Source organism: Sphaerodactylus townsendi, linkage group LG06 (assembly GCF_021028975.2).
Source record: "Sphaerodactylus townsendi isolate TG3544 linkage group LG06, MPM_Stown_v2.3, whole genome shotgun sequence".
In the NCBI taxonomy this organism is placed as follows: domain Eukaryota; kingdom Metazoa; phylum Chordata; class Lepidosauria; order Squamata; family Sphaerodactylidae; genus Sphaerodactylus; species Sphaerodactylus townsendi.
This window is the reverse complement of record NC_059430.1, coordinates 105,445,726-105,471,061: the sequence shown is the minus strand read 5'-3', so window position 1 is coordinate 105,471,061 and position 25,336 is coordinate 105,445,726. Positions and strand designations below refer to the sequence as shown.

The following is a 25,336-nucleotide window of genomic DNA, read 5'->3' as shown; positions in this document are numbered from 1 at the left end:
AATGTTATGTTTAGTTTGACACTATCAGTTCCAGCAAATAAAGCCCTAGGCACCATCTAACTAACCCTGAGAGGGGGGAGATTTTGAGAAAACTTGGTTTCTAATCTTCTACAACTTTGTACTCCATTTTTTCCTCAGCCCTGATGACATCAACTGCCCTGTGGCATTTCATGTTCCCTTTGTAGATGGGAATGCATAGACTGGGATCATTTTCACCCCCAACAATAACGGAAGGAAAACTAAAATTGGCAAGTAGGATGAAATTACGAACATGCTGTTTTCACATACATTTTCTCCTCGTCTTTACTGCTATACCATTCCTGACCTGCCAAAACTGCAAGACGTATTCATTTTCCCACTTTGCAGCTGTCCTCAAACTCAAGGAAAAACCAAAGTGTTCTTTTTTAAAAAAAAAATCTGCACACAGACTCATAAAGGTGGTGGGGTTTTTTGTTCTGCCTAGGGTTAAAAGTGTTACAAGTGTGATGGCCCATTCACACATGCATGTTCCTCAAGAGATGGATGCACATGTGTGATTGCAGTATTAGAATATCAGAAATTTGGAAAAGCATTGGGATTCAACAAGGAAAAACCAAATGCCCTTTAGTGAGACCATGTTATCAGCTATGTTCTGACTGGTTGTGGTGGGTTTTCCAGGCTGTGTGGCCTTGGTCTAGTAGATTTTGTTCCTAACGTTTCGCCCAGTGGTGGGATCCAAAAATTTTAATAACAGGTTCCGATGGTGGTGGGATTCAAACAGTGGTGCCGCCGCACACACGCACCTCCAGTCCCTATTGGGCAGGGAGGTTGCTTTAGTAACCCCTTCTCGGCACTCAGAAAAAATTAGTAACCACTTCTAGAGAAGTGGTGAGAACTGGTGGGATCCCACCTCTGGTTTCGCCTGCATCTGTGGCTGGCATCATCAGAGGTGTATCACAGAATGAAGTCTGTTACACTCTTCCCTCTGTGATACACCTCTGAACACACCACAACCAGTTGAATTCAGCCGTGAAAGCCTTCGACAATACAGCTATGTTCTGACTTTGCTCCATATTGATGCCTGGTTAATCAAGGAAGAAAGAAGGTATAGGTGTGAGAACTGGAAATGTAGATGGGAAGATTGAAAATAAAGAACAGCAAGCGTGTTTGAAGTACTTCTGTTGAGCACATACGGGAAGCTACCTTCTGGTGAAGCAGACCCTTGGTCGGTCAAGGTCTGAATTGTCTACTTTGGCTACCAGCATTTCTGGACATCACCTAACTGGAGTTGCCAAGGACTGAACTTAGGACCTTTTGCATGCAAAGCAGATGCTTGACCACTAAGCCACAGCCCCAACTCTAGTTTAGAGTAATTAAATGAGGACATCTCACCAGCATGATGACAAAAAGCAGGACCATGATGTTAAACATGTCAGGAGCAGACTTCAGGATCACCTTGATCATCCTACCCAGACCAGCCACCAAGGTACAAACCTGCATCAGTCGCATTATTCTGGAAAGAACAGAAGAAGTAATGCACATCAGCTGACAATCTCCTGCCCAGCTAAGGAGGATATAACCTTGGGTTACAGAATTCTATAGCATCAACTACAAGACTAGTCGGGGTTAACTGAGAAGAAAGATCTACCTTGAGGGTGATTTTCTGCTGCGGGGGAATTTGCATCAGGCCCGTAATGTGAAGGGAGGAGGTTAAACTAATTTATGAATAGGGAAGATCTGTCAGTGAAGGATTCAGGGAGTTGTCCCAAATATGAAAATAGGAACATCACACAAATATCTATATTTTCATCTATGAAATGCTGGAGGAATTTGAGAGCTCCTGCCCGTCAGTGTTTTAAAGATGAAAATGCAAACCTGCCTGCTTTTACACAAAACACTGCAGCCTAAATACTGCTATCAACCTCATGGCCGACAAAAATTTGTACCCTGATTTCGGCAGGAAACCAAAGGCTCCTTCCACATCGTGGGCTCCACACGGCGGCCTGGGGACGGCAAAAACGCCGTCCCCAGGGAGCCCTCACTTCCTCGGCCTCGAAGGGTACAAAGTCAGTTGCTTCCTACCTCGCTCCCTGAGCGGTAGGTTTATGGAAAAACGGCATGGCTTTGAGTCAGCTGTCGCATGCGAATGGCAGCGGCCCGAAGCGGCAATTCCTTCCCTTTCCTCATGTCCTGGTCGCATCTACCTGCTTCCCCATGCCCTCCGGCGCGTCAGCCGAGGCCTGGGGACATGACGCCTCTGCCCCCAACCTCGGAGCGGCCGTGCAGTGCAGGGGGGCATGTCCCCTGGCTCCGGCGACGTGCCGGAGGGCCGCAGAGCAGGTAGGTCGACCAGACCCCCCCCCACCCCCCCCCCCCCCGCCCGCCCCCCTCCCCCCCCCCCCCTCCCCCCCCCCCGGCCCCCCCCCCCCCCCCCCCCCCCCCCCCCCCCCCCCCCGCCCCCCCCCCCCCCCCCCCCCCCCCCCCCCCCCCCCCCCCCCCCCCCCCCCCCCCACCCCCCCCCCCCCCCCCCCCCCCCCCCCCCCCGCCCCCCCCCCTCCCCAGCCCCCCCCCCCCCCACCCCCCTCCCCCCCCCTCTTCCCCCACCCCCCACCCCCCCCCTCCCCCCACCCCCCCCCCCCCCCACCCCCCCCCCCCCCCACCCCCCCCCCCCCCCACCCCCCCCCCCCCCCACCCCCCCCCCCCCCCACCCCCCCCCCCCCCCACCCCCCCCCCCCCCCACCCCCCCCCCCCCCCACCCCCCAAGGGGATGATGGGAACTGTAGTCCATAACATCTGGAGGACTGCGAGTTTGACACCTATGATCTAAAAGTAAAAGGAAATTAGCTGCCACACCCGATAGAGTTCAGTCCTCCTTCCTGATTTTACTAGAAAGCCCAGCAAACTTAGCAACAGAGATGTTTATTTGTGTGTGATTAATGCTCTGCTTTGGTGATATGAAAGTTAGGCACATTCTTGTCTGCCAGCTCTGAGTGCTTTGACACGTGAACATCTTTCTTGGCTACCATCTCTCCCTCCTTAAAAAGGAGCTTCTAAATGGCAGGGACGTAGGTAAGGGGGGGGGTCCCCCCCACCCCCCCCCCCCCCCACCCCCCCCCCCCCCCACCCCCCCCCCCCCCCACCCCCCCCCCCCCCCACCCCCCCCCCCCCCCACCCCCCCCCCCAATGATTTAGAAGTTCAGGAGAAATGGATGGGATCAAGCAGGCTAGCCAGGTGCCCTCTTTTCAGAGGACCGTCCTATTTTTTCTGAAGCCTCTGAAATGTGCAGGTGGTGATTCCATATAGTAAAATTGGAGGAGGAGGAGGAGGAGTTTGGATTTATATCCCCCCTTTCTCTCCTGTAGGAGACTCAAAGGGCTTACAATCTCCTTGCCCTTCCCCCCTCACAACAAACACCCTGTGAGGTGGGTGGGGCTGAGAGAGCTCCGTAAAGCTGTGACTAGCCCAAGGTCACCCAGCTGGCGTGTGTGGGAGTGTACAGGCTAATCTGAATTCCCCAGATAAGGCTCCAGTTGATTCCGGCTGTGAAAATTTTTGACGGTACAGGGTATACATATATTTAAAAGGCAGGTAGCACATCTCACTGTGACATGCCTCTGAAGATGCCAGCCATGGATGAAGGTGAAACATTAGGAGCAAAAGCTGCCAGAGCACAGCCACGCAGCCCGGAAAACCCACAACAGCTAATTGAAATAGCTACTTGGGGGAATTAAACAGGGGAAAGGACGGCAGAGGTCATCCAAAAGGGCTCACCTGGACAGTAGAAATAATTTGAGGAGTTGTATTGCTATTTAAATTATAAGCATTGTGTGTGTGTCGGAGGATGGGGCTTATTTGCCCCCAGCTGGTCCAGAGAGGCCAGGCAGCGGCTGCAGAGAGTGAGACCTATAAAGCGTCAGCACTTCTCCAGCTGGTTAGTGGCTGAAGCAGGAGTAGGCCAGAGGTTTTGCAAGGCACTGGAAGACTTTATGGAGCCTGAATGACACTCAGCACATTATATACAAGGGAAGGGAGGTTAGTAGGAGCAGAAGAGGGGAGGAAAAAGGCTCAGCCCTGGATCACTTTCGCCTGGCCTCAGCCTCACCCCTCCAATGCTCCTTCCCAAACAGCCCTCTGCAGGAGGCACTCAGCCAAAATGAGGGTGGCCAGGGGCCGGTCAATAGTCCCTTGCCAGGTGAGGCTGGGGTGGGTGGCACATCCTCTCCTTCAGTGAGGCCGGCAAGGGTGGGCCAGCAGTCACATCCTTTGTTGCCACCAGTCCTCCTTCCCTGACTCTCTGGATCATGCCTTCCCCTCTCTCTTGGCTGGGGCGGCCCTGGATCAGGTTGGTCCCAGAAGGGGGGACGACTCATGACTCTTCCTGGTATCTTGAATGGCCAATCCACTTGTGGAAGTCTACCAATAATTAGGCTTGACTGTTTGCAGAGCAACTCTGGAGGCACGGGTGGTCTTAGACTCCGGAATGTGGGCAGGTACCCTGGACCCATGCTGGGAGAGGTCCCAACCCCCACAGCTCCCCCAGAGGCAAGAATAAGAAGTGCAGGCTCCTGAGGGAGTCATCTGCAGAAAATGCCTCTTCTACGATGGCACTTACCTTCTGCGGTTTTTGGAAGTACTTGTTTGGTTTTTTATTAAAATCAGCTTGGTGCAGGGATGGAATGCTGAAGCATTTAAAGTGAACAGCCAGCAGACCTGGAGCAATCCAGATCTGGAAGAAGTGCAGGATGTGGACCAAAACTCTTACCCAAAACAAAGAAGCATTATAAAGGATGTTGTCTTTACAGAGGAGGGCTCTGAAGCAGTTGCCCAGTTCTCACCTTCCAGTATAATGAGAATCCATAGTACCAGTTGAGAAATACCTCGCAGAAAAGGAAAGCCAGCACAATCGTATCTATAGCAGAAAAGAACCCGTAGTATTTCTATGATAGAAAAGAGAAAAACAGGCTAGATAATCTCTCCAAAGGGGGTTGCATACATCCTCCTTGTAAGGTAGTCCTACAACTCACTGCAACCACATGATATTCAACTGTCATCAACATATACAGCTATAGGCGAAGGGATGTTCATGAATGTTCTCAGGATGAATGGGTTTGCATTACAGGATGTGGACAAATAGCCTCACTTCTAAGAAGGAAGTAAAAGATCTGTGGGGCAGAGACATTTGCCTAGAAACTAGCAGAATTGTGTGATATTTGCAGAATAGTAGGAGGCGTTCGAGCTATGATGCTTACCAGGTAAGAAGGCTGGGAAATGGAACAGGAAATGTGTTAAGAAAAGTAAGGGGAAGGTTGCTCAGAGAAGGGGGAAAGGATGGAAAAAGAAAGGGGAAATCTGAGGAATCAGAGAGGGTGTAACATGCTGTGTATGCATATAAAATGCAGTGGCAGGGTTAGGAATGTTCATGAATATTCATGTAAGAAACAAATAGGGATGAAACTCTGAATAAGGTCCTAGTGAAAGGAAAAGATTAATCCTGATCCAGGTGATGGTTTCAGGTGCTTTTGTTAGAGTTCTAACTTACCTTGGATATGGTTCACAAAATGATTCCAATCATACGCAGAGGGATGAACCCTGCATTTCACAAAAGACAGCCTCCCCCTCCCCCCACATCAGATTTCTTCCATCAAAGAAAGACTCCCTGCAGTGGGAGAGAAAGTGCTGCCACTCATGGAATTGTATCTAACCCATAATTTATCACTGCAGAACAAGAGTAAACTACATCAGGACACACCAGTGCACCGGGAGCTTCCCCCCCCTTGCTACACCTCTGCCAGGGGGTGCCATTTTAGTTCTTGCCCCAGGCGCCATTTTGTTTAGGTACACCCCTGTCCCCTACTCCTTGCTGTTATTACAGAAAAAATATTTATGGCTGTCTTCATAAAGGATTCAAGATGGGTTCCCAAACCGTGTCATGTGGTTAAGCCTGACCTGACCTGGATGGCCCACGCTAGCCGGAAGCTAAGCAGAGTCAGATGCATGAAATAACAAGCCAGGAGATAGCATGGCTATTCCTCAGGGCTCTGTAGGGTGGGAAATACAGTAAAAGTCACTGTGGCTCCCATGACATGCCATCCCTTCTGGGGTGGCCACAGTTTCCAGCGAATCCTAGAGTATCTCACCAATATGCCCCCTACATTTCTACCCTCAGTCTACCCCTAGTGTACCAGCTTCAGAACCAAACGCTTTCCTGGCATTACCCCAGACTGGAAGGTCAAACCCACCTCTTCAAATGTCGGCTCCGATCGGAGGGCAATGTTGACCGCGTTGGTAATGATGAAACCTGCCAAGAGCAGCTTGTAGGCGGGGTGATGGAGGAATGTCCCCATGCACGTGTGTGAGACAAACTCTTCCACATCCCAGTTATCCTATGAGAAGGGAAGCAAAATTATGGAGCTATTGAAGAGGGTGGGGATTGGTTGAGCTTGAATGAGCTGCTATAGATTCAGTGAACTGACTGGGTTCACTTTCCTTTCCAGACTTACTATTCTTTCATCTATAAAATGGGTGCATGTTTTCAGATGTTTGATTTCTGAACCACATCTAGTCCAGTTTTATTTCACCCCTTTTCCAAGGGGGAGCAGTGTATATGTTTCTTCCTTTCCTATTTTATTTGCACTACAACCCTGTTAAGTCAGCTAAGCTTAGAGAGATGGACAGCGTGTGAGTCACCCAGTCTAGAGTGGGAGTTCAAACCTGGTGCTCCCAGATTTCAATCCAACACACCAACCATGTGCTAACGCATCTTATAGCTTCATCTCCTGTGATGTTTGTTCAACTTGTGGCTTCAGCTTGAGGCTTTCTCTGAGTGGGTTGCATTTGGTTGGTTGTTTAGCTAGCACATTTATGTCACATCTCTTCAGAGATCAGCTCAAGGAAGGAAAAAAGAAGAAAACGGAACGACTTTAAAACAATAAGTGAATAAAACAATTAGGAACAATTTAATTCTGTGTGACCAAACTGGAGTTCTCTACTATGGATTGGCTGACTGTCCTTCAGACTGATTGTAAAGTCAGTGCTCCCCAGTTGTACAATTTTTTTTAAAAAAAGAATATCTTCTATAATGCTTATTTAATTTTTAAATGAAAATTACATGTCACCTCTCCAGAGACCTGTTCATGGTGGTTCACAAAATAAAATGGTTCACAAAATAAACATTAAATCACATAATCGGAGCTTCAAAACGAACCATAAGACGCACACAGCACAAAAAAACCCCCTTTAAAATCTATTTAGCATGCTGCTTATACATAAATGGTACACCACGATCTGCTGTGTGCACCTATGCTTCCCAGACAAACAGGGCACAAGAGTTGCTGTGGCTCAATGCCAGAGTATCTGCTTTGCATGCAATAGGTCCCAAGTTCAATCCCCATCATGCCCAGTTAAAAGGATCCGGTGCTGAATGATGTGAAAGAGCTTGACTCGAGAAGAGCTGCCGGTCAGAGCAGACAATACTGACCACAGCAGTCCAATAAGGGAAGCTCCACCCATTCCCGGAATGTCAGCCAGAATGTTAACGACAAAACCGCCAGGCATACTGATAGCCCTCGCTGCTTCTCCTAATGGCAGCGGCTGTTCATTCAGACCATGGGCAAGAAATAGGGGCAGCACCCACTACAAGCGGAGGCACCCACCATTCACTTGTCTGTCTCATCTGTATGCATCAGGGACATGTTTAGGATGGGGTCCAAGTGGACAGCAGGTGGTTCAGAAACCCCCCCCCCCCCAAATCAGGCATCTGTCCTGCTTCTCTTGTGGTCTCCCATGCCAGAAGTTCTGAGCAGTGAGTGCAGTCCACAGGAAAACAGGCATCAGAAGAACATACCTGAATGCAAGTGATGTCTTTGCAGTTGATCTCTATTAGATCCGCATCAGGATTTTGTCGCCCTCCAGTTTGAGCTTGTTCAATCACCTAGGGGATGTGAGAAAGACACAGGTATGTTATCAGTTGCCAGGGAGATACCCTAGCACCCAACAGATATTTTATCTGTTGCAGGTTCTAATTCCAGACGATGATCCTATCTGGATCTACTGGGTTTCTGCTGAGGCTATCTAGCTCCCAAACATACAGTGAGAGCTTTACTACAAGAGTTCCTCCCCCTCCCTCCAGAAAAGGAGGAGGAAGAGTTTGGATTTATACCCTGCCTTTCTCTCCTGTAAGGAGACTCAGGGCAGCTTACAAACTCCTTCCCTTCCTCTCCCCACAACAGACACCTTGTGAGGTAGGTGGGACTGAGAGAGTTCTGAGAGAACTGTGACTAGCCCAGTCTTCATGTGTAGGAGCAGGGAAACGAATCTTATTCATCAGATAAGAGCAGAGGTGGGATCCAACCAGTTCCCACCACTTCTCTAGAAGTGGTTACTAATTTTTTCTGAGTGCCGAGAAGGGGTTACTAAAGCAACCTCCCTGCCCAATAGGGACTGGAGGTGCGTGTGTGCGGCGGCGCCACTGTTTGAATCCCACCACCAACGGAACCTGTTATTAACATTTTTGGATCCCACCACTGGATAAGAGTCCACGGCTCATGTGTAGGAGTGCGGAATCAACCACTACACCACACTGGTTGTTTCTGCCACTGAGAAGCGCACAAACACACACCACTTTTCTCTGAACTGCTTTTCTGCAATGTTTAAGGAAAGATGACAGTAAAGCTGGGCATCCGCATGGATGGGAAAGTCTGGATTTTCGCAGTCCCACTCACACACCTGTTTCCCCAGTCCCCACGAAGACCTTTGCCGCTCCCAACTTCACGTGGCTTTTTGAATTTATTTTTAAAATTTGGCAATTGACCTATTGGCATGATGTAGCAGTTAAGAACAGCAGGCTTGTTTCCCCACTCCTTCACATGAAGCCTGCTGGGTGACCTTGGGCTTCTCGCAGTTCTCTCAGAACTCTCTCAGTCCCACCTATTTCACAAGGTGTCTGTGGGGAGGGGAAGAATCTGTAAGCTGCTTTGAGACTCCTTAAAAGTTGAGAAAAGCAGGATATAAAACCAATTCCTCCTCTTCTATACATGGTTATGTGACTTACCAGGGGAAAAAAATCCTTGGAAAAGACCCCAGGGGCACAGCTGTAGCAACAACATGGTATCTCCAGTAAAAACCACTACCTCTGCTGGGTTTGTTTTTTTATTCATATCCCCACTTTCTCTCTTGTAGGAGACTCAAAGGGGCTTACAATCTCCTTGCCCTTCCCCCTTCACAACAAACACCCTGTGAGGTAGGTGGGGCTGAGAGAGCTCCGAGAAGCTGTGACTAGCCCAGGGTCACCCAGCTGGCATGTGTGGGAGTGTACAGGCTAATCTGAATTCCCCAGATAAGCCTCCACAGCTCAGGCAGCAGAGCAGAGAATCAAACCTGGTTCCTCCAGATTAGATACACGAGCTCTTAACCTCCTACGCCACTGCTGCTCCATCATTGAAACCATTTTAACCATTGAAAGGCAAAGAGAATTGATCTGCCTTTGTTTAATTTTCTTTCTCCTTTCCTTCAGGTTATTAAAATGACCGTGAGAGGTAAGAAGCATTGCACCTTCTTCCCCGCCCCAAAACATAGTCTGCTTGACACCAAGACCTTATGTGGCATCCACCCCTTGTACGAATATTCTTGAACATCCCCAGTCACTACCAAAATCTTGGGCCCAGCTGTCCTTATTTCTACTTCTGTGACTTTAGTAGCTGAAGTTATCTTTTCCCAGGGTGTCATGAAGATAGAATGGGCTGGCAGCATCCTAACAAGAGGCAAAGCACATGCACGAACACCAGGTCTGACTGTTTTTCACTCTTGCAGAGATGTATTTTGATAACCTCTTTTAGGATAATGGTGGGCCTTTTATTTTGCCATCAAGCAACAGCTGACTTACAGCAACCCTGGAGGGTTTTCAAGGCAAGAAATGTTAGGAGGTGGTTTGCCATTGCCTGCCTCCAAGTCGTGCCCCTGGTACTCCTTGGAGGTCTCCCATCCAAATGCTAAGCAGGGCCAGAGCTGAGAGTGTATGACTGGCCCAAGGTAACCCAGCAAGATTGCATGGCACAAGTGGGAATTTGAACCTTGACATATCAGGTCCTAGTCTGACACCTAGTCTGACACCATGCTGGCTCTCAAATCATGGGCCAGGAAAAAAATGTCCCCCCTTTTTAATAGAGGTTTCATGCGGAAAAATGGGCCAATGAAGCTTGTCATGGCATGGAGGTAAACATCACCTGGTACTTGCCACAGATCAAATGGGTATTCAACAGACAGCGAGAGAAACCCGTTTCAAACTTTGCAGCTCTCTACCCCAAAGGACTTTCAGTTCCTCAATTACTGAAAAAAAAAATAAGGCCTGTAGCAGTGGTGGGATCCAAAAATTTTAATAACAGGTTCCGATGCCCAATAGGGAGGTTGCTTTAGTAACCCCTTTTCGGCACTCAGAAAAAATTAGTAACCACTTCTAGAGAAGTGGTGAGAACTGGTTGGATCCCACCTCTGGCCTGTAGTCCCACAGGAATCAATGCTGCCTTCCCCCTTGGCTTGGCTTTCACCAACGAGAGATGGTTTGGAGTTTGGATGGGAAAGTGTAGGATCTATTACAGAGACAGATATAATAAAGTAACAGCCACCCTTGGTTTCTTCTTCAACCTGAGAAAGCCATCCGTTTATAGCTGACGATGTTGTTGCATCCAAATGATCAAGACTTAAGCCTTGTTCATATATTACAGAAAATATACCTTCCACATATGTGTGCATGTCTGTTTGTAAGAAGAAATCCAGCACGCCTTCTCGTTATTAGTGTCAGTAATGGGATAAACATGCAGTTTCAATCACAAAATTCAACTGTACATATGTTGATTTACTCAACACATAAAGAAAAATCAAGTGTACACTGTACATGGATTGTATGTGCATTCACTGTAACTTTGTGAACAGGGATCTAGAAGTGGGGTGGAGAAGAAAGCTTCTAATAGTGACATGTATGTCGTTTTGGGAGAATGGTAGGGAGGACAGCTGCCAAAGGCCTGACATTCCCTGAAGGCGAGAGGAACAATTCCTCCCCAAACCTTCCCACAGTCTTCTACAACCAACCCCTAGGTTCTCACCATAGAGTTTGTACGCAGCATAGCCATTGCACCGATGTGTGAAGTCCGCCACCTACTACACCATCGCTCTTTCCTGCATTATGACATCACTGTTCTAAAACTCATAGAATCCTGCGACTGTGACATCACAGAAGCTACCTGCTTCTCCAGGTAGTTTTCCATAACTGCTCAAGGGAAGTAAGCAAGTATCCTGTTGCTTGGGTTGTTTTGAGTTGCACACTGCCACAGCCCTGGCCACTGTTTTGAGTTCGATGTCACAGATGGTCTGAAGGTTTCGAAAAAGGCATCCGTCCGGCGATCAACTTTTTAAGACTGTTCTAGCAACAGGATGCCGTTGAGTATAAGGGTACCAAATTCCACATTGTGAGCAAAAAAGGCCCATGAGTCTATCGATAGTTGACATTACCAACAAATCCAAGATGTATCCTGCAGACTTGGATATTTGCCTGACTGCGACAGTCAAGCCTTCCTCTCTTCATGTGACGATTATTAAAAATGAGAACTTCCTCATCCCATTTTCAGACTTGCATTCCTGGTTGCCACTATGATGCCCCCTCAACCCCAACTCAAGGCTCATTGGAAATGTTCATAGGCCTATATTCCATTCCATAAATGGCTTGGTTTGCTGCTTCAGACTTTTGAACTCTGAGGTGTGTGTATGTGTAGTCCACTGGAGGCAAGAAATGTCCCCGTTTTAAGGTGAATTAGGGTGGCTATCCCATTTTCTATCTGGAGTTGGTTTTTTCTACACAATTTGTTTACCTCGTATCCAGCCCACTATTGCTATGTTTTTTCCATGGACTTCCACACCTACCCCCGCCCCTCAGTTTTGTTCCGGAAACATTTCCAACCACCTTTTCCTTCAGAGTTTTAATGAACACTTTTACTGCAATCTTTTCCCCAGAAACATTTCTAAGCTAGCTTCCCTTGCCAGTGCAAGCATACTAATTTTATCTTTCTCACCAAAACACTGGGCTGTCATCCACACTACCTGTGTGGTCACCCAACCTCAACACTTGGTCCACCATTTTCCTCATCCTCTACCTCACTCCTTCCCCTTTTCCCTCTTAATTGCATTCTCTGTTTTCCGGGGGGTTTTGTATTAGCTCATTAGCAAAGTACTGCATTTTTGCTTCAGCACACACATAGAAAAAACAAAAACAAAAAGGGGGGAGGGGTGCATTCACTGCATAACAAATGACATTGCAACTTTTTGGAGGAGGGGAGCGTTGGACAAACTTTGTTGAAAATAAAAATGATGGGATTGAAAATATCTTCAGTATGGGGTAAATGCAGCATGTGGAAAAAGTAGAGGGAGTGAAAACACAAGATTGCTGGTGGTCATCCAAGATCAGGTCAAGAGAGATGGGAGAAACCTTGTGGCAAGGAGCTGTCCATGACTTACCTGGACCTTGGCTGGCGTAATGTTGAACCAGCAGTGTTTGAAGTTCAACTGATGAGTTATAAAGGGAGTCACTGCTCCACCCTTCCTGTAAGGAGAGCTAAGACCCTGATCCTGCCAAGACCCAGAGAAGTGTCTTCCTCTTGTGCACAGCTGGAGGAGGGAAGGGCCCAAACTGCCAGGTGTGCACTCCTACATTGGTCCCAGTTTTTAGTCCTGCCTCTCAGCCTCCTTTGCTCTTTGAGGAGACTGTTGTGGAAGGGATCACTTGAGGGGCTACTGATTCACCACAGACTCCAGTTCTTGGATGGGGGTTGGTTGATCTGCTGAAACCTCCGGATCTTGTATGTGAATTGGTTGTGACAGAGACAGTAAGGGGCATTTCTCCTGAAGATCTTGGAGGGCAAGGAATCTGAGGTGGACTGGGGTCCTGGGGGAAGTCATGGAGACTCCCTTCAGGGTAGGCTCTGACATTGGCAGAGCAAATATTAATTTTACGTCAAGGGGGTATAGTGGTTAGGGTGTAGTATCTCTGCTCAGTTTTTAAGCTCGTTTAGTGACTTTGGACCAGTTACTCTCTTGCTCAGCCAAACCTACCCGCTGGGTAACTGTGTAGATAAAGTGGAGGAAGGAAGAACCTAGTATATCTTCTTGAACTCCGCGGAGGAAGGGCAGTATTTAAAATGGGGCAGAACTTTCTAACTGGTATTGAAATACCATCATGATTGGTGAGGGGGTGAGCGGGGCGAGTTTCATGTTCTGCATTTTGATTCCAAGAAATAAATATGTCCTTTTTTGAGATGACTGGTTTTTGTTTTGTTTTTTATTTTGTTGTGAGTGATTTTAGGGTCTTCTTCCGTTTCTTTTGCGTTAAGGCGGAAACATACAGATGCTTAGCTGTAGTTTTAGTACTTGGAAGGAGGGATGCCATGAATGTCATGGTGAACGTGTTCAAGAGTCACTGTGATGATCGTACACAAGTTCACCACCAGGTATGTTTGGTACATCTCCAAACAACTCCAGTGCCTGCCGAACAGATTTGCACCAAGTTTTTTGTTCCCCCAAAACTGAGCATGCATGAAAACACTGACAATCTCACCAGATTTAATGTTGCTAAGGACAACTTGCTTAGACCAACACATAATGGAGAAAATGTTTTTTAAGCACACTTTATTTATGACATTATAGAATCTAGGAATTATTTCACCATTGACTTCAACAGCTGCCTTGAACAGGGTATGAGCTGAGCTGTGCCAGGCTTTTGCAAGCAACTGGATTTGTTGTTGATTGCTAACTTTCCTTGCTGGAGGAACTGAAAATATTTTTTCATGAATGCTTGACCCTGTAAGCATTTGGATGGGAGACCTCCAAGGAACACCGGGGTCAAGCTGTGGAGGCAGGTAATACCAAACCACCTCTGAGCATCTCTTGCCTTAAAACCACTATAAGGTTGCCACAGTCAGATGTGACTTCAGCCAAAAAAAAAAGCTTTTTCCTTTATTTGCGGATCTGCACTTCCACATATCTACCACAAGGGGGAGGTATGAGACCAAGAAAGAGTCTGGAAGCAACTTTTTTGCCATTCTGTGGCTCTTCTGAGAGAGCTCCTTTGGATCGCAGTAAGACACATGAAAATGTGCACTGGTCCCCCTTCCTCACATAGACTGTCTCAGGGCCACTGTGAACCCAAACCTGCTCTGCATGGTTTTGAAACAGACCAAGACATTGTCGAAGGCTTTCACGTCCAGATTCAACTGGTTCTGGTGGGTTTTCCAGGCTGTGTGGCCGTGGACTGGTGGATCTTGTTCCTAATGCTTCACCTGCCACAGATGCAGGCAAAACGTTAGGAACAAGATCCACCAGACCACGGCCACGCAGCCTGGAAAACCCATCAGAACCTGACCAAGACATGTTTGCTAGCATGATACCACCGTGGGAGGGCGGTCTGTTGTTGTTGTTGTTGTTGTTGTTGTTGTTGTTGTTGTTGTTGTTGTTGTTGTTGTTGTTGTTGTTGTTGTTATTCTCTTGGCAGGGTATTCAGAGCAGAGGCAGGGATGCCAGGGCAAGAAGACAATGTCAAAATCTGGCACTAGTCAGTTCTCCAGGAGATCAGATGAGACTCTAAGGGCCAGTAGCCACAGGAACAGTTCAAGCCAGGCATCCATTAAGTCTGGAGGCAGGCCCATGCTGCTCACAGAGCACCAAACTGTCCAGAGAGAACAGACAGGCCAAAAGCTGAGGCTTTATGGGTTCTGAGATGTCATAAATGATCCATGGGGCCCAATGATGAGGTCATGGCAGGTGACGCTTGAAGCTGGAGTGGAGATTGAAGCCCACATGGTGCTGTTGGGCTGCACAGGAACCAGTTCTTGTCCACTTAAGAGTGGGGCCACAGCTCACTGGCACAGCATCTGCTTTGCATGCTGGAGGTCCCAGGTTCAATTCCCAGCATCTCCAATTAAAAGTACCAGATAGCTGGTTACTTGGGAAAAACTCTGAAACCCAGGAGGACCCACTGGCATATTTAGGGGCAAATCAGGACATGGACTACTTGCCTAGGCATGCCCTGGCTGCCCCTTTGCAAAGCAGGAAGCCGCTGCTGCTAGGAGGGCTGGTCTACCCACCATTAAGAATTAATGAATAGATAAGGTCAGCTCTACCTATTCCAGAGAGCTGGTTAGCCATGATTGAAAGTAATGGCAGATGTGGCCACTGGAGACCTGGTTCCAAGATGGGGAAGACATGTTGGATTGGGGAGTGGCAATTTCAGTACTTGCCCTGGGCACCATTTTCTGTAGATACGCCCCTGGGAGAGCCATGGCCATTCAAAGTAGGAAGTATTGACTTGGACAAACAAAGATCTAACTGGGTTGAAGGCAGCTTAAATAAGTAGCAGTGTGTGGAGCTGTGGCCCTTCCCCCAGATATTCTCACTTCATCAAAATCACAAAATGTTAGACCCTCACTGCTTGAACTGTACCCAGAATCCACTTTCGCAAAGAGTAATTCAAAAATGGAACTTACCCTTTTTGGTCATGCCAGCTTTCTCTCAGGTCCAGCACCCCATATGCACTTAGCTCCAATGGGAGCTAATAGGAGATGGGGGCTACACATTTGAGGGTCCATAACTTTGGCCCCCATGAACCAAACTTCACCAAACCTGGGTGGTATCATCAGGAGGGTCTCCTAAAGATCCTCTGAAATTTTGGTGCTGCTAGCTTAACAATTGCACCCATGACAGCTGGCACCCTTCCCCCCCCCCCCAAGAGGCAGACCTACTGATGGGAAGAACTGGAAATTGGACAAGAGGTGGAAATTGGAAATGAGAAGGACTGGAAACTGTGTAGAGTAGAGGGAGGGGGAAAGGGAGAGGTGGCATACAAGGGAGGAGAGGGGGTGGGAGGGGGCCCGGCATCTGGACATGGCCCACCCACCCTAGCGGAGGGAGGGGTGGCATGCAAGGGAAGGGGAGGGAAGTAGGGGTGGGAGGGATGGCATGCAAGGGTGGGGAAGGAGGGGTGGCATGCAAGGGAGGAGGGGGAGGGGGAGGGTGGCATGCAAGGAAAGGGGAGGGCGGGGTGGCATGCAAGGGAGGTTTCTAGTCTTCATTAGAAACATGCTGCAGTGAGGATGTTGGAACCTGGATGAAAAGGTGCCGATGCTTTTGAAACTTGGTTGTATCTAGATTAAATTTTCAGTGGGGATTCGGCCATAATTGTCCACCATTGAAGACAAGCAGTATTTCCAGTGGTTGTGAATTTCTCAGTCGGTCGCTGTACGTGGTGCCTGAAAGTTCATTAGAAATACAAGGGAGAGCAAATTGGAATGCTCAGGATAAAGCAAACATGTTTTCGAAGTGTTTAGGGTGGTGCTTGCAGTTTATAATCAACCGGCAATTCATGGAGGAATGACTACATGGGGACTTTTCAAAGAACAAAATCCTTCTCGCTATGTTTAGGCAAAGAGCGATTAACCCATATTTCACAGTCAGTACAACCTGTTCTGCTAACTGCTAAGTGATAGAGAGTGGATTTCCCAGATACCGCTGCATTTTGAGCAGGCTTGGCATTCTGCCAGCACATGTCCCAGCCAATCTGCCCAAGAGAGTGGGTACTAGGCATGTCCAAGTGGTAGATGACATATGGAAGACCTCTGGCCACTGAACGCCTCTCCTTCACGACTAGCAGATTTGTAGCTAAGAGAATATATGGCAGTGGTGTAGCGCCAACGGGGCGAGGGAGCATGATGCCCTGGGCGGTCCGTGGTGGGGCTGTAGCCGGGCCGTGGAGGGGGCGTTCCAGGGGCTTTCCGGGGCAGGGGTGCAGGGCATGCACATGCCCCAGGTGCAGTTCCCCCTTGCTCTGCCCCTGATATACAGCACCAGGGTGGGACTCAGGCTAGCCTTCCACCACCCAAGGCCCAATCATTTATGGCTTGTGCTACAGGATGTGTAGCTCGTGACTCTCTACAGCAGTGGTGGTGAACCTTTGGCACTCCAGATGTTATGGACTACAATTCCCATCAGCCCCTGCCAGCATTGCCAATTGGCCATGCTGGCAGGAGCTGATGGGAATTGTAGTCCATAACATCTGGAGTGCCAAAGGTTCGCCACCATAGCTCTACAGCATTGTTACCGCCCTGCCAGGGTAACTTTTAATAATTTCAGAATGATCTCAGCTCTCGGCAGCGCGGAGGAACAGCAATCAGGACCCAACACAGCAAGTATAGTAAAACAGCAAAATTCTTTATTGAGAGGCCGACCTAAGTGTCAGCACCTCCGTTCCATACAGCAACAGCGCTGCCTAGCAGCTTTTCAAGGCATTTTAAACACTTTCTCCCGCCTGGAAATCCGGGAGACTATGGAACAACCCACCACCATTCATTAACAAAAATGCAGGAACCAATCAGAGTCCAGAGAGCAGGCCCTTCTTGAATTTCGCGGTAGAATCCAGAGTGAGGCAATGACGTAGGCGCGGTTGAATCCAAGGTGGGAAAACACAAAGGATCCACTGGGTGATCAGATCAGGAAAACGAAACCTGAGGGTGCAGCACCCTTATCTGCCAGCTGATGGGATTAAGGCAGGGCAATGTCTGCTTCTCCGAGGCTTCCTTTGTTAAGGTCCATTCTTGGTTTTGTGAATGAGAGGAACCTGCCTAGGTGGGGCAGGGCTGGGCTCCAGCCCACATTCCTGCCTTGAGCAAAGGAGAATTTGTACAAATACAGATCAAATCCTATCTTCTATCTAATACAGAACTTATTCCTATCTAACTACAGAGAAATAAAATATAGTTTCATTTTTATTTGGAAAACAAAATCAGAAATGGATGCTGCATTTTAATGGGGTTGATTTTAACATATAGAGCCATATTTAATGATTATTTACTGATTTTATCTGTGCTTTATCTATTTGTTTTGTTCACCGCCCTGAGCCCTTCGGGGGAGGGCGGTTTATAAATACAATTAACAACAACAACAACAACAACAATAATAACAATAACAATAATTTATTTATTTCTGCATCTTGACCTACTGTGATAAAAAGGCAATTCAAACTCTCTAGCATGAGAGTTCCCAACTTTTTTGAGCCTGCGGGCGCATTTTAAATCTGACACAGCATAAAGGGTGCAGGGCAGCAACAAAATGATTGCCAGGGTTTGGCAGAGCCAGCCATAAAACAATGCCACAATTTAACTTCAGTAATACAGCGTAGATCCTTGTGCTACGGTGGCAGCTGCTGCCAAAGCAACGTTTAAGAAAATATGCACAGCCAATCCAATCTACAATAGCCAATCAGATGCCTTGCTAGGCACAAGCCCTACCTGTCCCCGCCTGCTTCCCAAAAATGCTTGACGAATGCCGAAAAAAGTGCTAGCGGGCGGCGTGACATCCACGTTGGGGGCCACGTTGGGCCCCCCGGCCCAGGTGGTTTATGCCCCAAATATGCATTTATCACATGCACAGAACTCATGTTAAAAGGCCTTTGATTGCATTCTGCACCGCCAAGAAGATTCCAGCTATTATGGGACAATTGTCTTCCACTTGAATGGAGTTGCTGCGTGTTGGGGGGAAAAAAGTTTGCAAAAAAAAATAAAGAAAAGGCCTCTGCAAAGCCGTGGTTGAAGCAAGCTGGAAGAGGCAGCCCGCCTCGAGTGCCCCAGCTCCCCACAGCTGGGATGCCACCCAGACTGATCATTATCTCTAATTCCTCCCCTGCTGCTGCCACTATGTTAACGATGCCCACAGCTGCAGGCTGAAGGGGCAATTAACTGCCTGGCCCATGTAACCACGGCGACAAGCGGGATCCAGCCAGTGGGAAAAGATGGAAATCAATTGATCTGCAGCAGTTATAGAAAGGGTGGGCTCTCCAATGCAGCTGGCAAGCAAAGCTCGGGAGTTTGGTTAGCTGAAGGGGGGGGGGGCAAGGTTTCAAAGCCACCCCAGGTCACTGTGTTGGCATCAGGCGGAGCAGGGCTCCATCCCTGTGTTTTTTAAGCTGATGGGCCGATGCTCTGATTGGGCAGCCGAGCATGGAGGGACAGAGGAGTTTGGTCTCCCGACTGAGTGCATTTCAATTAGGGACGCAGCAAACCCTGTGGCGACCCTGTTCGAAAATCAAACTCACTTCATCAGAGTGTGTCAATCAGGCACAAACCGATCATTCAGCCTTTGGGGCGCAGCACCAAACAATACCAATGGCTGCTGACAGGCTTTGACAAAAAAGGAGCTGATCCAAAGAGATCAGTTGCCAATAACATTGCTAAGGGCTGTGTATTGTCAATTTCAAAGGCAGACTCAACTGGCTGCTGTGGGTATTCCAGGCTACATGGCGTGATCTGGTAGTTTCTGCTCCTAACGTTTGGCCTACATCTGTGGCTGGCATTAGATGCAGTTGAAACGTTAGGAGCAAAAACTACCAGATCACAGCCACACAGCCCGGAAAAACCCAAAACAGCCAATTGCTAAGAACAGACAACTACTGAACAGTAGGATTCTTTTCTAAATCACAGCACTTACAGGATTCATGAATGATTCCACCGTCTATTGAAACAATTATCTGCCAAGTAGACTAACAGGAAAGCAAGGAAGGGGAGTGAAGTAGAGTTCCACAAGAAGAAGAAGGAGGAGGAGGAGGAGGAGGAGGAGGAGGAGGAGGAGTTTGGATTTATACCCCTCCTTTCTCTCCTGTAAGGAGACTCAGTGCAGCTTACAAGCTCCTTTCCCTTCCTCTCCCCACAACAGACACCTTTTGTGGTAGGTGGGGCTGAGAGAGTTCCGAAGAACTGTGACTAGCTCAAGATCACCCAGCAGGAATGTGGGAGTGCGGAAACACACCTGGTTCACCAGATAAGCCTCTGTCATTCAGGTGTAGGAGTAGAGCTCTCCAGATTAGAATCCACCTGCTCTTAACCACTACACCATGCTGGCTCTGAACTACTAGGAAACTACTAAACTACTAGGAAGGAATGCAGTGAAGCAACCTGTCGAATAGCCACAAAATGGGATGGTGAACAGATAAACAGTATAAAAAAAAACCAGCTCCCTGTTTGCAATGGGCAACAAGACATGAGCCAAAGCAGTTGATAGTCCTGCCTTTCCACTAAGGTGTTCAGGATGGCATATATGGCTCTACCTTCTCTATGCCACCCTCACCACAACCCTGTGAGATAAGTGAGGCTGACAGTGAGTGACAGGACAAAAGTCAGCCAGAGTTTGGATTTGAATCTGCATCTCCTAGAGATCCTTGTTTGCCACTTAGGCCCTACACCACGCCTGCGCCAGGCACATACTCTCAGCCACACCTGGACCACTCATACATTCTCAGCCTAACCTTCCTCACAGGGCTGTTGTGAGGATAAAATTGAGGAGAGGGCAATGATGTAATGATGGGTCCCCAAAACTTAGGATTTTTTCTTTTTTTTCAAATAAGAAGCTGCGGGGGAGGGGATTCCAGTCAGGATTATGGCACCCCAAGGAAGGGTTTTTCAACCTTCTATGTTATTTTCATAATGCAAGTTCCCTGCCTCAACTCACAGAGGGCACACGTAAAAATCCACAGAGTATCTGTAAGATTTATCTGCACAGCAAATAACATTGGAAACGGGGAATTATGTACTGGAAAAATGGCATTTGGGAAAATATTGTAACCCCTCCCCCCCAAACCACAGCTCTGATCCACCCTTCCCTTTTCCCCAGTTGCTTAAAAAAAAAAAGAAATTGTAAGAAATACTGATCATGAATCTCCCCTAATAAACCCTCCAGTTCTGCAATACTCATCTACACACAGCTCTTCTTTTCAGCCACTAGATGGCGACAAAGAGTTGTACTTTGTGTCCTATACTGAGCTCTGAGGTGTCTAACCTTCAGTTTCTATGGACCTCAGAAAGGTGCCCTGCTGTTTCCAGTTGACTAATGGTACATTAGTGTAGAAGGCCTTCAAGTATTGACCAGTGTAGGGGGGACGGGGGGGGGGAAGGTGCCAAAATTCTTGCCAGTGGGCACACAGTGGGCTCAACAGCTTCTGTATTTGGGAGATGTTCAACCCCAACTAAGCCCATTAACATTGTTGATGCCACGTGGAGTTTCTCATTGCTGATATGAAGCAAATCTGCATGCTGTAAATCTTGGAATACCAAGGAAACATTCCAGGCTGAATGAAGAGCTGAAAAGGCAATCATCCCCTCCCGCCCAAATGCAACAACAACGAAAGAGGTATACTCTGTTTCACATAAAGATGTTAGTTTGATCAGTTGAGGTGCAGCAGTTGAGAAAATTGTATGCTTCCGCATTAGAATATAGTCCCGGAGGAATATGAGAACCCTCATTTATTTTTACGCACTGCCTTTATCAAAACCATTATTTTGTGCATTATTGAACGTGGTACTTTGATATAAGAGCATTTATGCCAAAATGTATTTTTACTTTCAAGTGGATTGGGGGGAGGGGGGATCAGAGCTAGGTAGGCGCTAGGACCTAGGCGGAGCATTCTACAGTAAAGAAGGTCTAACATGTTTTGTTCTGTGGTGGAAGAATATACAACCCTACTATCATCTTTATGTGAAATAGAGTCTAGAATTGTATATGGCCACATTTTTACAGCTTTTCCTCCACACAGCCCCCACATGTCTATTGCAGAGCAAACCCTCTGCCCATCACAGAGAACAGTGGTGATGTCTATGGAACAGGTATTCATGAAGGAATGACACTACGGTAGCAAGAAAAAAGATACAGGATTCGCGGGGGGGGGGGGGGGGGCAGTGGAATTCAGCCCAGCAAAGGGACTGGCAATGATTCCATAATGTGAATGAGACATCTTCCAAGAGGCAACAGCTTGTAGAGCCAGCAACTTAGGGTGGGCAGGTGATCTTAGTGTGGGGGAACATATAGTGAGAGGATAAGAATATTACAAATTTGCTAAGGAAGAAGGGGAATATTACCATGCATCCCTGTACTCATAATGTCAAAAAGAATTGTTTTCAGATTCCCAGATTCTCAGCCAACCTGTCCAGAATTCAAATGTCTGTCTTCAGTGATGTGGAATCTTTTGGGGGAAATCCAGTACCAAATCTGGAGTTTGTCACAACCATGAACAGCAGCGTCACTTTTCAGTGATGACATTCAAATGCCATCTTGAAAGTGAGTGGTTCTCTGATTCACTTGCAAATCATGTATTTAGATATGAAATGTATCCTGGTCTCAATGCTCGTTTCATCTCAGGGCTTCCCATAGGTGCCTGTATGGCTGGATATGTTTGCAATTTAAAATGAGCAATATGTTGAGGGTTTGAGCCTGTACAGTTGCTAGTGCTCTTTGGCACACAAGTAGTAGGATAGTAGCTGCTCTTGTTTCATGCATGGAGCCCAGCGGTTTCCAGGCACTGATGGGGGTCTGTGGTTTTCTTGGCCTTCTGATTCAGTTTGGGAGGCCATAAAAACTACAATTCCCATCAGCCCAAGCAAAGAATACACTGGGAAGAAACATTTATAGGGAAATGAATCTCCACATTTCATATGAAGAAATGCTACAAGGGGAGACATGACAGAGATTTATAAAATTATGTATGGGACAGAAAAAGTATAGAGAAGGAATTTTCCCCATAATACTAGCAGTCAGGGAACCCAATCAAGTTGATGGGCAATAGCTTCAGGATAGACAAAAGGGAGTTAACAAGTGATTAAAATGTCGACTTCAGCGCTAAAGGATGTAGTGAGGACCACAAGTATAGATGACTTTAAAAGCAGATTAGACAGAATCTTGGAGGAGAAAAGATTCATCAGTGGCTACTTGCCATGGAATTTAGAAGCAACTTCCATATTCAAAGACAATAAACGTCTGGGGCCCAGCACTAGAAGAGTCAAATAGGGAGATGTTGGCTTCTGTGCCTGGTTTGTGGGCCCTCCAGAGTAACTAGAAGGGCACTCTGTGAGACAGGATGCTGGACTAGATGGACCACTGGTCTTATCTAGCAGGGCTTCTCTCCTGTTCATTGGATCTTATGGATCTCCATTCCTACTCATGTCTGATGAATTTTTGACTGTGGAAAGCTCGTACTCTGAGACTCATCTCTAAGAACAAAGAGTTTGGATATATACCCTCTTTCTCTCCGTAAGGAGGCTCAAAGTGGCTTACAGACTGTTCCCCTCCCCACAACAGACCCTTTGTGAAGTAGGTGTGGCTGAGAGAGTTCTGAGAAAGCTGTGACCAGCCCAAGGTCACCCAGTAGGCTTCATGTGTAAGAGTGAGGAAACAAATCCAGTTCACTAGATAAGAGTTCTCTGATCCACATAGGGGGACAGGTGAGGTATAAATGCTGTAAATAAATAATATAATGTAAGGGGTTTTTGTTTCCTTTTTTGGAAAAGCCGCCATTGGTTCCGCAGCGAACTGCACTGGGCTTTGGAGATACAGGTTGCAAACCCCAGCCTAGTCTATAAGGCGTAAATGCCCTTTGCAGGCAAGAACCCAAAAGGCTTAATCTCCCTGCTAAATCTGCTCACAGACGTTCTGGGTGTGCAGAAGCAATCAGACAAGACAGTATTAGATTTGTAACAACCTTTGAAATCCAGTGTGCAACCTGCTACTTTCCAGCTATCTCTAATCCAACCAGCCAAGCAAACCTGGCTTAACTGCAAACCAGGAAAGTGGATGCCATTCATGCGGTGGGAACAGCCAGCCTCCCATTGAATGATTTAGGATCACCAGCAGTAACCAAGCTATGTCAAGGCCTTGACATAAAGTCATTTTGCTGTTCCAGATAATACAACAGCATTATTTACAACAAATACTTCCGTTAGGGAACAGGCTCTTCTACTTCTTTGAGAACCCCAGACTAAATACGAAGCCTTCGTTAACAGAAAATAACTTGTCAGTATTGTCTGAAGCAGAGTTATACCTTTCTAAGTCCACTAGAGTTACTATGTTTAAGTCTGCACCGTGTGCAGCCTAGAGTCAGCGACTGAACTATGACCCAAAAGGGCTCAGGTTCAAATTCTGCCTCTAGCATAAACATGCTCTTCTGTTAACCACAATTTTTTTGGCTCACTTCTGGCATAAGAATGGCAACAATATAATAAGAACGTAAGAACTAGCCTGCTGGATCAGACCAGAGTCCATCTAGTCCAGCATTCTGCTACTCACAGTGGCCCACCAGATGCCTTTGGGAGCTCACATGCAGGATGTGAAAGCAATGGCCTTCTGCTGCTGCTGCTGCTCCTGAGCACCTGGTCTGCTAAGGCATTTGCAATCTGAGATCAAGGAGGATCAAGATTGGTAGCCATAGATGGACTTCTCCTCCATCAATCTGTCCAAGCCCTTTTTAAAGCTATCCAGGTTAACGTATATGGTTGAGGAAAGCAAATGGTATTTCCATAAGCCGGCCTCCCCATTTTCAGCCCTTTTCAGTTTTTAGCTTTAAAGTTTTGTTTGCTTGCGTTGTTTCGTGTTTGGTGTCTTTTATTTTGCTCTGGTTTCGATTGGTTGCTGGTTATTGATGGGTTGGGAAGTAATGCTGTCGTTGTTTTAACTGCAAGTTTATGGTTGTTCGCTGCTTGGAGCCCATTGACAGGGAGAGCAGTATATAAACCAAATAAATCAATAAAAATAATAAAATACATCAAGTGTTTATTTAGATAAAACTACACAAAAGACAATAAGTCAGAATCAGGTGAGTCACATTTATCCCCAACAGCACAAAATTTCCAGAAAACAAAAGGGTACGTGCAATTCTAAACTTCTCTGGATTGTTGGGTGGGGGGGGGGAGTTTTTAGCTCTCCAGTTTTGTTGGAAACAAACAAACATAGAAACACATGTGAGCAATTATCAGTGAAATTATCAAGACCCAGAAAGGATCTGTGAACAAGTTTCTAGCCCTCAGGAAACAGGAGCCCCGTTCAGACATCAATTTGTTGAAAATCACGTTATCTTGCCTGGTGACCTAGAAGTCTCTAAAGCAACTTACAAAACAACATGTTCAGAATAATAATATGATACAGGAATCGATCAAAAAAATCCACCCCTCAATACAAACCACCAAAGAAGCATCAGCAACAATATGAGTCAGCCAGATAGCGCAAAATGTTATCTGGGAGGGAAGCCAAGTTTTCACCTGGCACTGAATATTCCTGGAAAAGAGATTACACGAAGCTGCCATTTTCTGAGTCAGACCCTTTGGTCTATCAAGGTCAGTTCAGTACTCCAATTGCAAGCAGCTCCCCAGGGTCTGAGGCAGAGGTCTTTCAAGTCACCCACCTGATACTTTTAACTAAAGAGCCTAGGGTTCAAACCCAGACCTCGTGCATGCAAAAGAGATGCTCTGTCACTGAGCCATGGCACTTTCCGAACAACTGCCTCAAACTTCAGTG

General features: G+C 47.2%; 1 protein-coding gene across 1 annotated transcript in view; it reads right to left on the bottom strand.

The window, feature by feature from the left end:
- Positions 1-25,336, bottom strand: part of CATSPER4 (cation channel sperm associated 4) — a 63,135-nt gene that overhangs the window by 19,150 nt on the left and 18,649 nt on the right. The window contains exons 5-12 of the mRNA XM_048501624.1: positions 12,767-12,945; positions 7,824-7,910; positions 6,220-6,363; positions 4,816-4,917; positions 4,593-4,706; positions 4,195-4,313; positions 1,926-1,982; positions 1,372-1,492 (exon numbers count right to left, since the gene is read on the bottom strand). Of these exons, the coding sequence (XP_048357581.1) occupies positions 1,372-1,492; positions 1,926-1,982; positions 4,195-4,313; positions 4,593-4,706; positions 4,816-4,917; positions 6,220-6,363; positions 7,824-7,910; positions 12,767-12,945 (923 nt within the window). The remainder of the gene's footprint in view (positions 1-1,371; positions 1,493-1,925; positions 1,983-4,194; positions 4,314-4,592; positions 4,707-4,815; positions 4,918-6,219; positions 6,364-7,823; positions 7,911-12,766; positions 12,946-25,336) is intronic.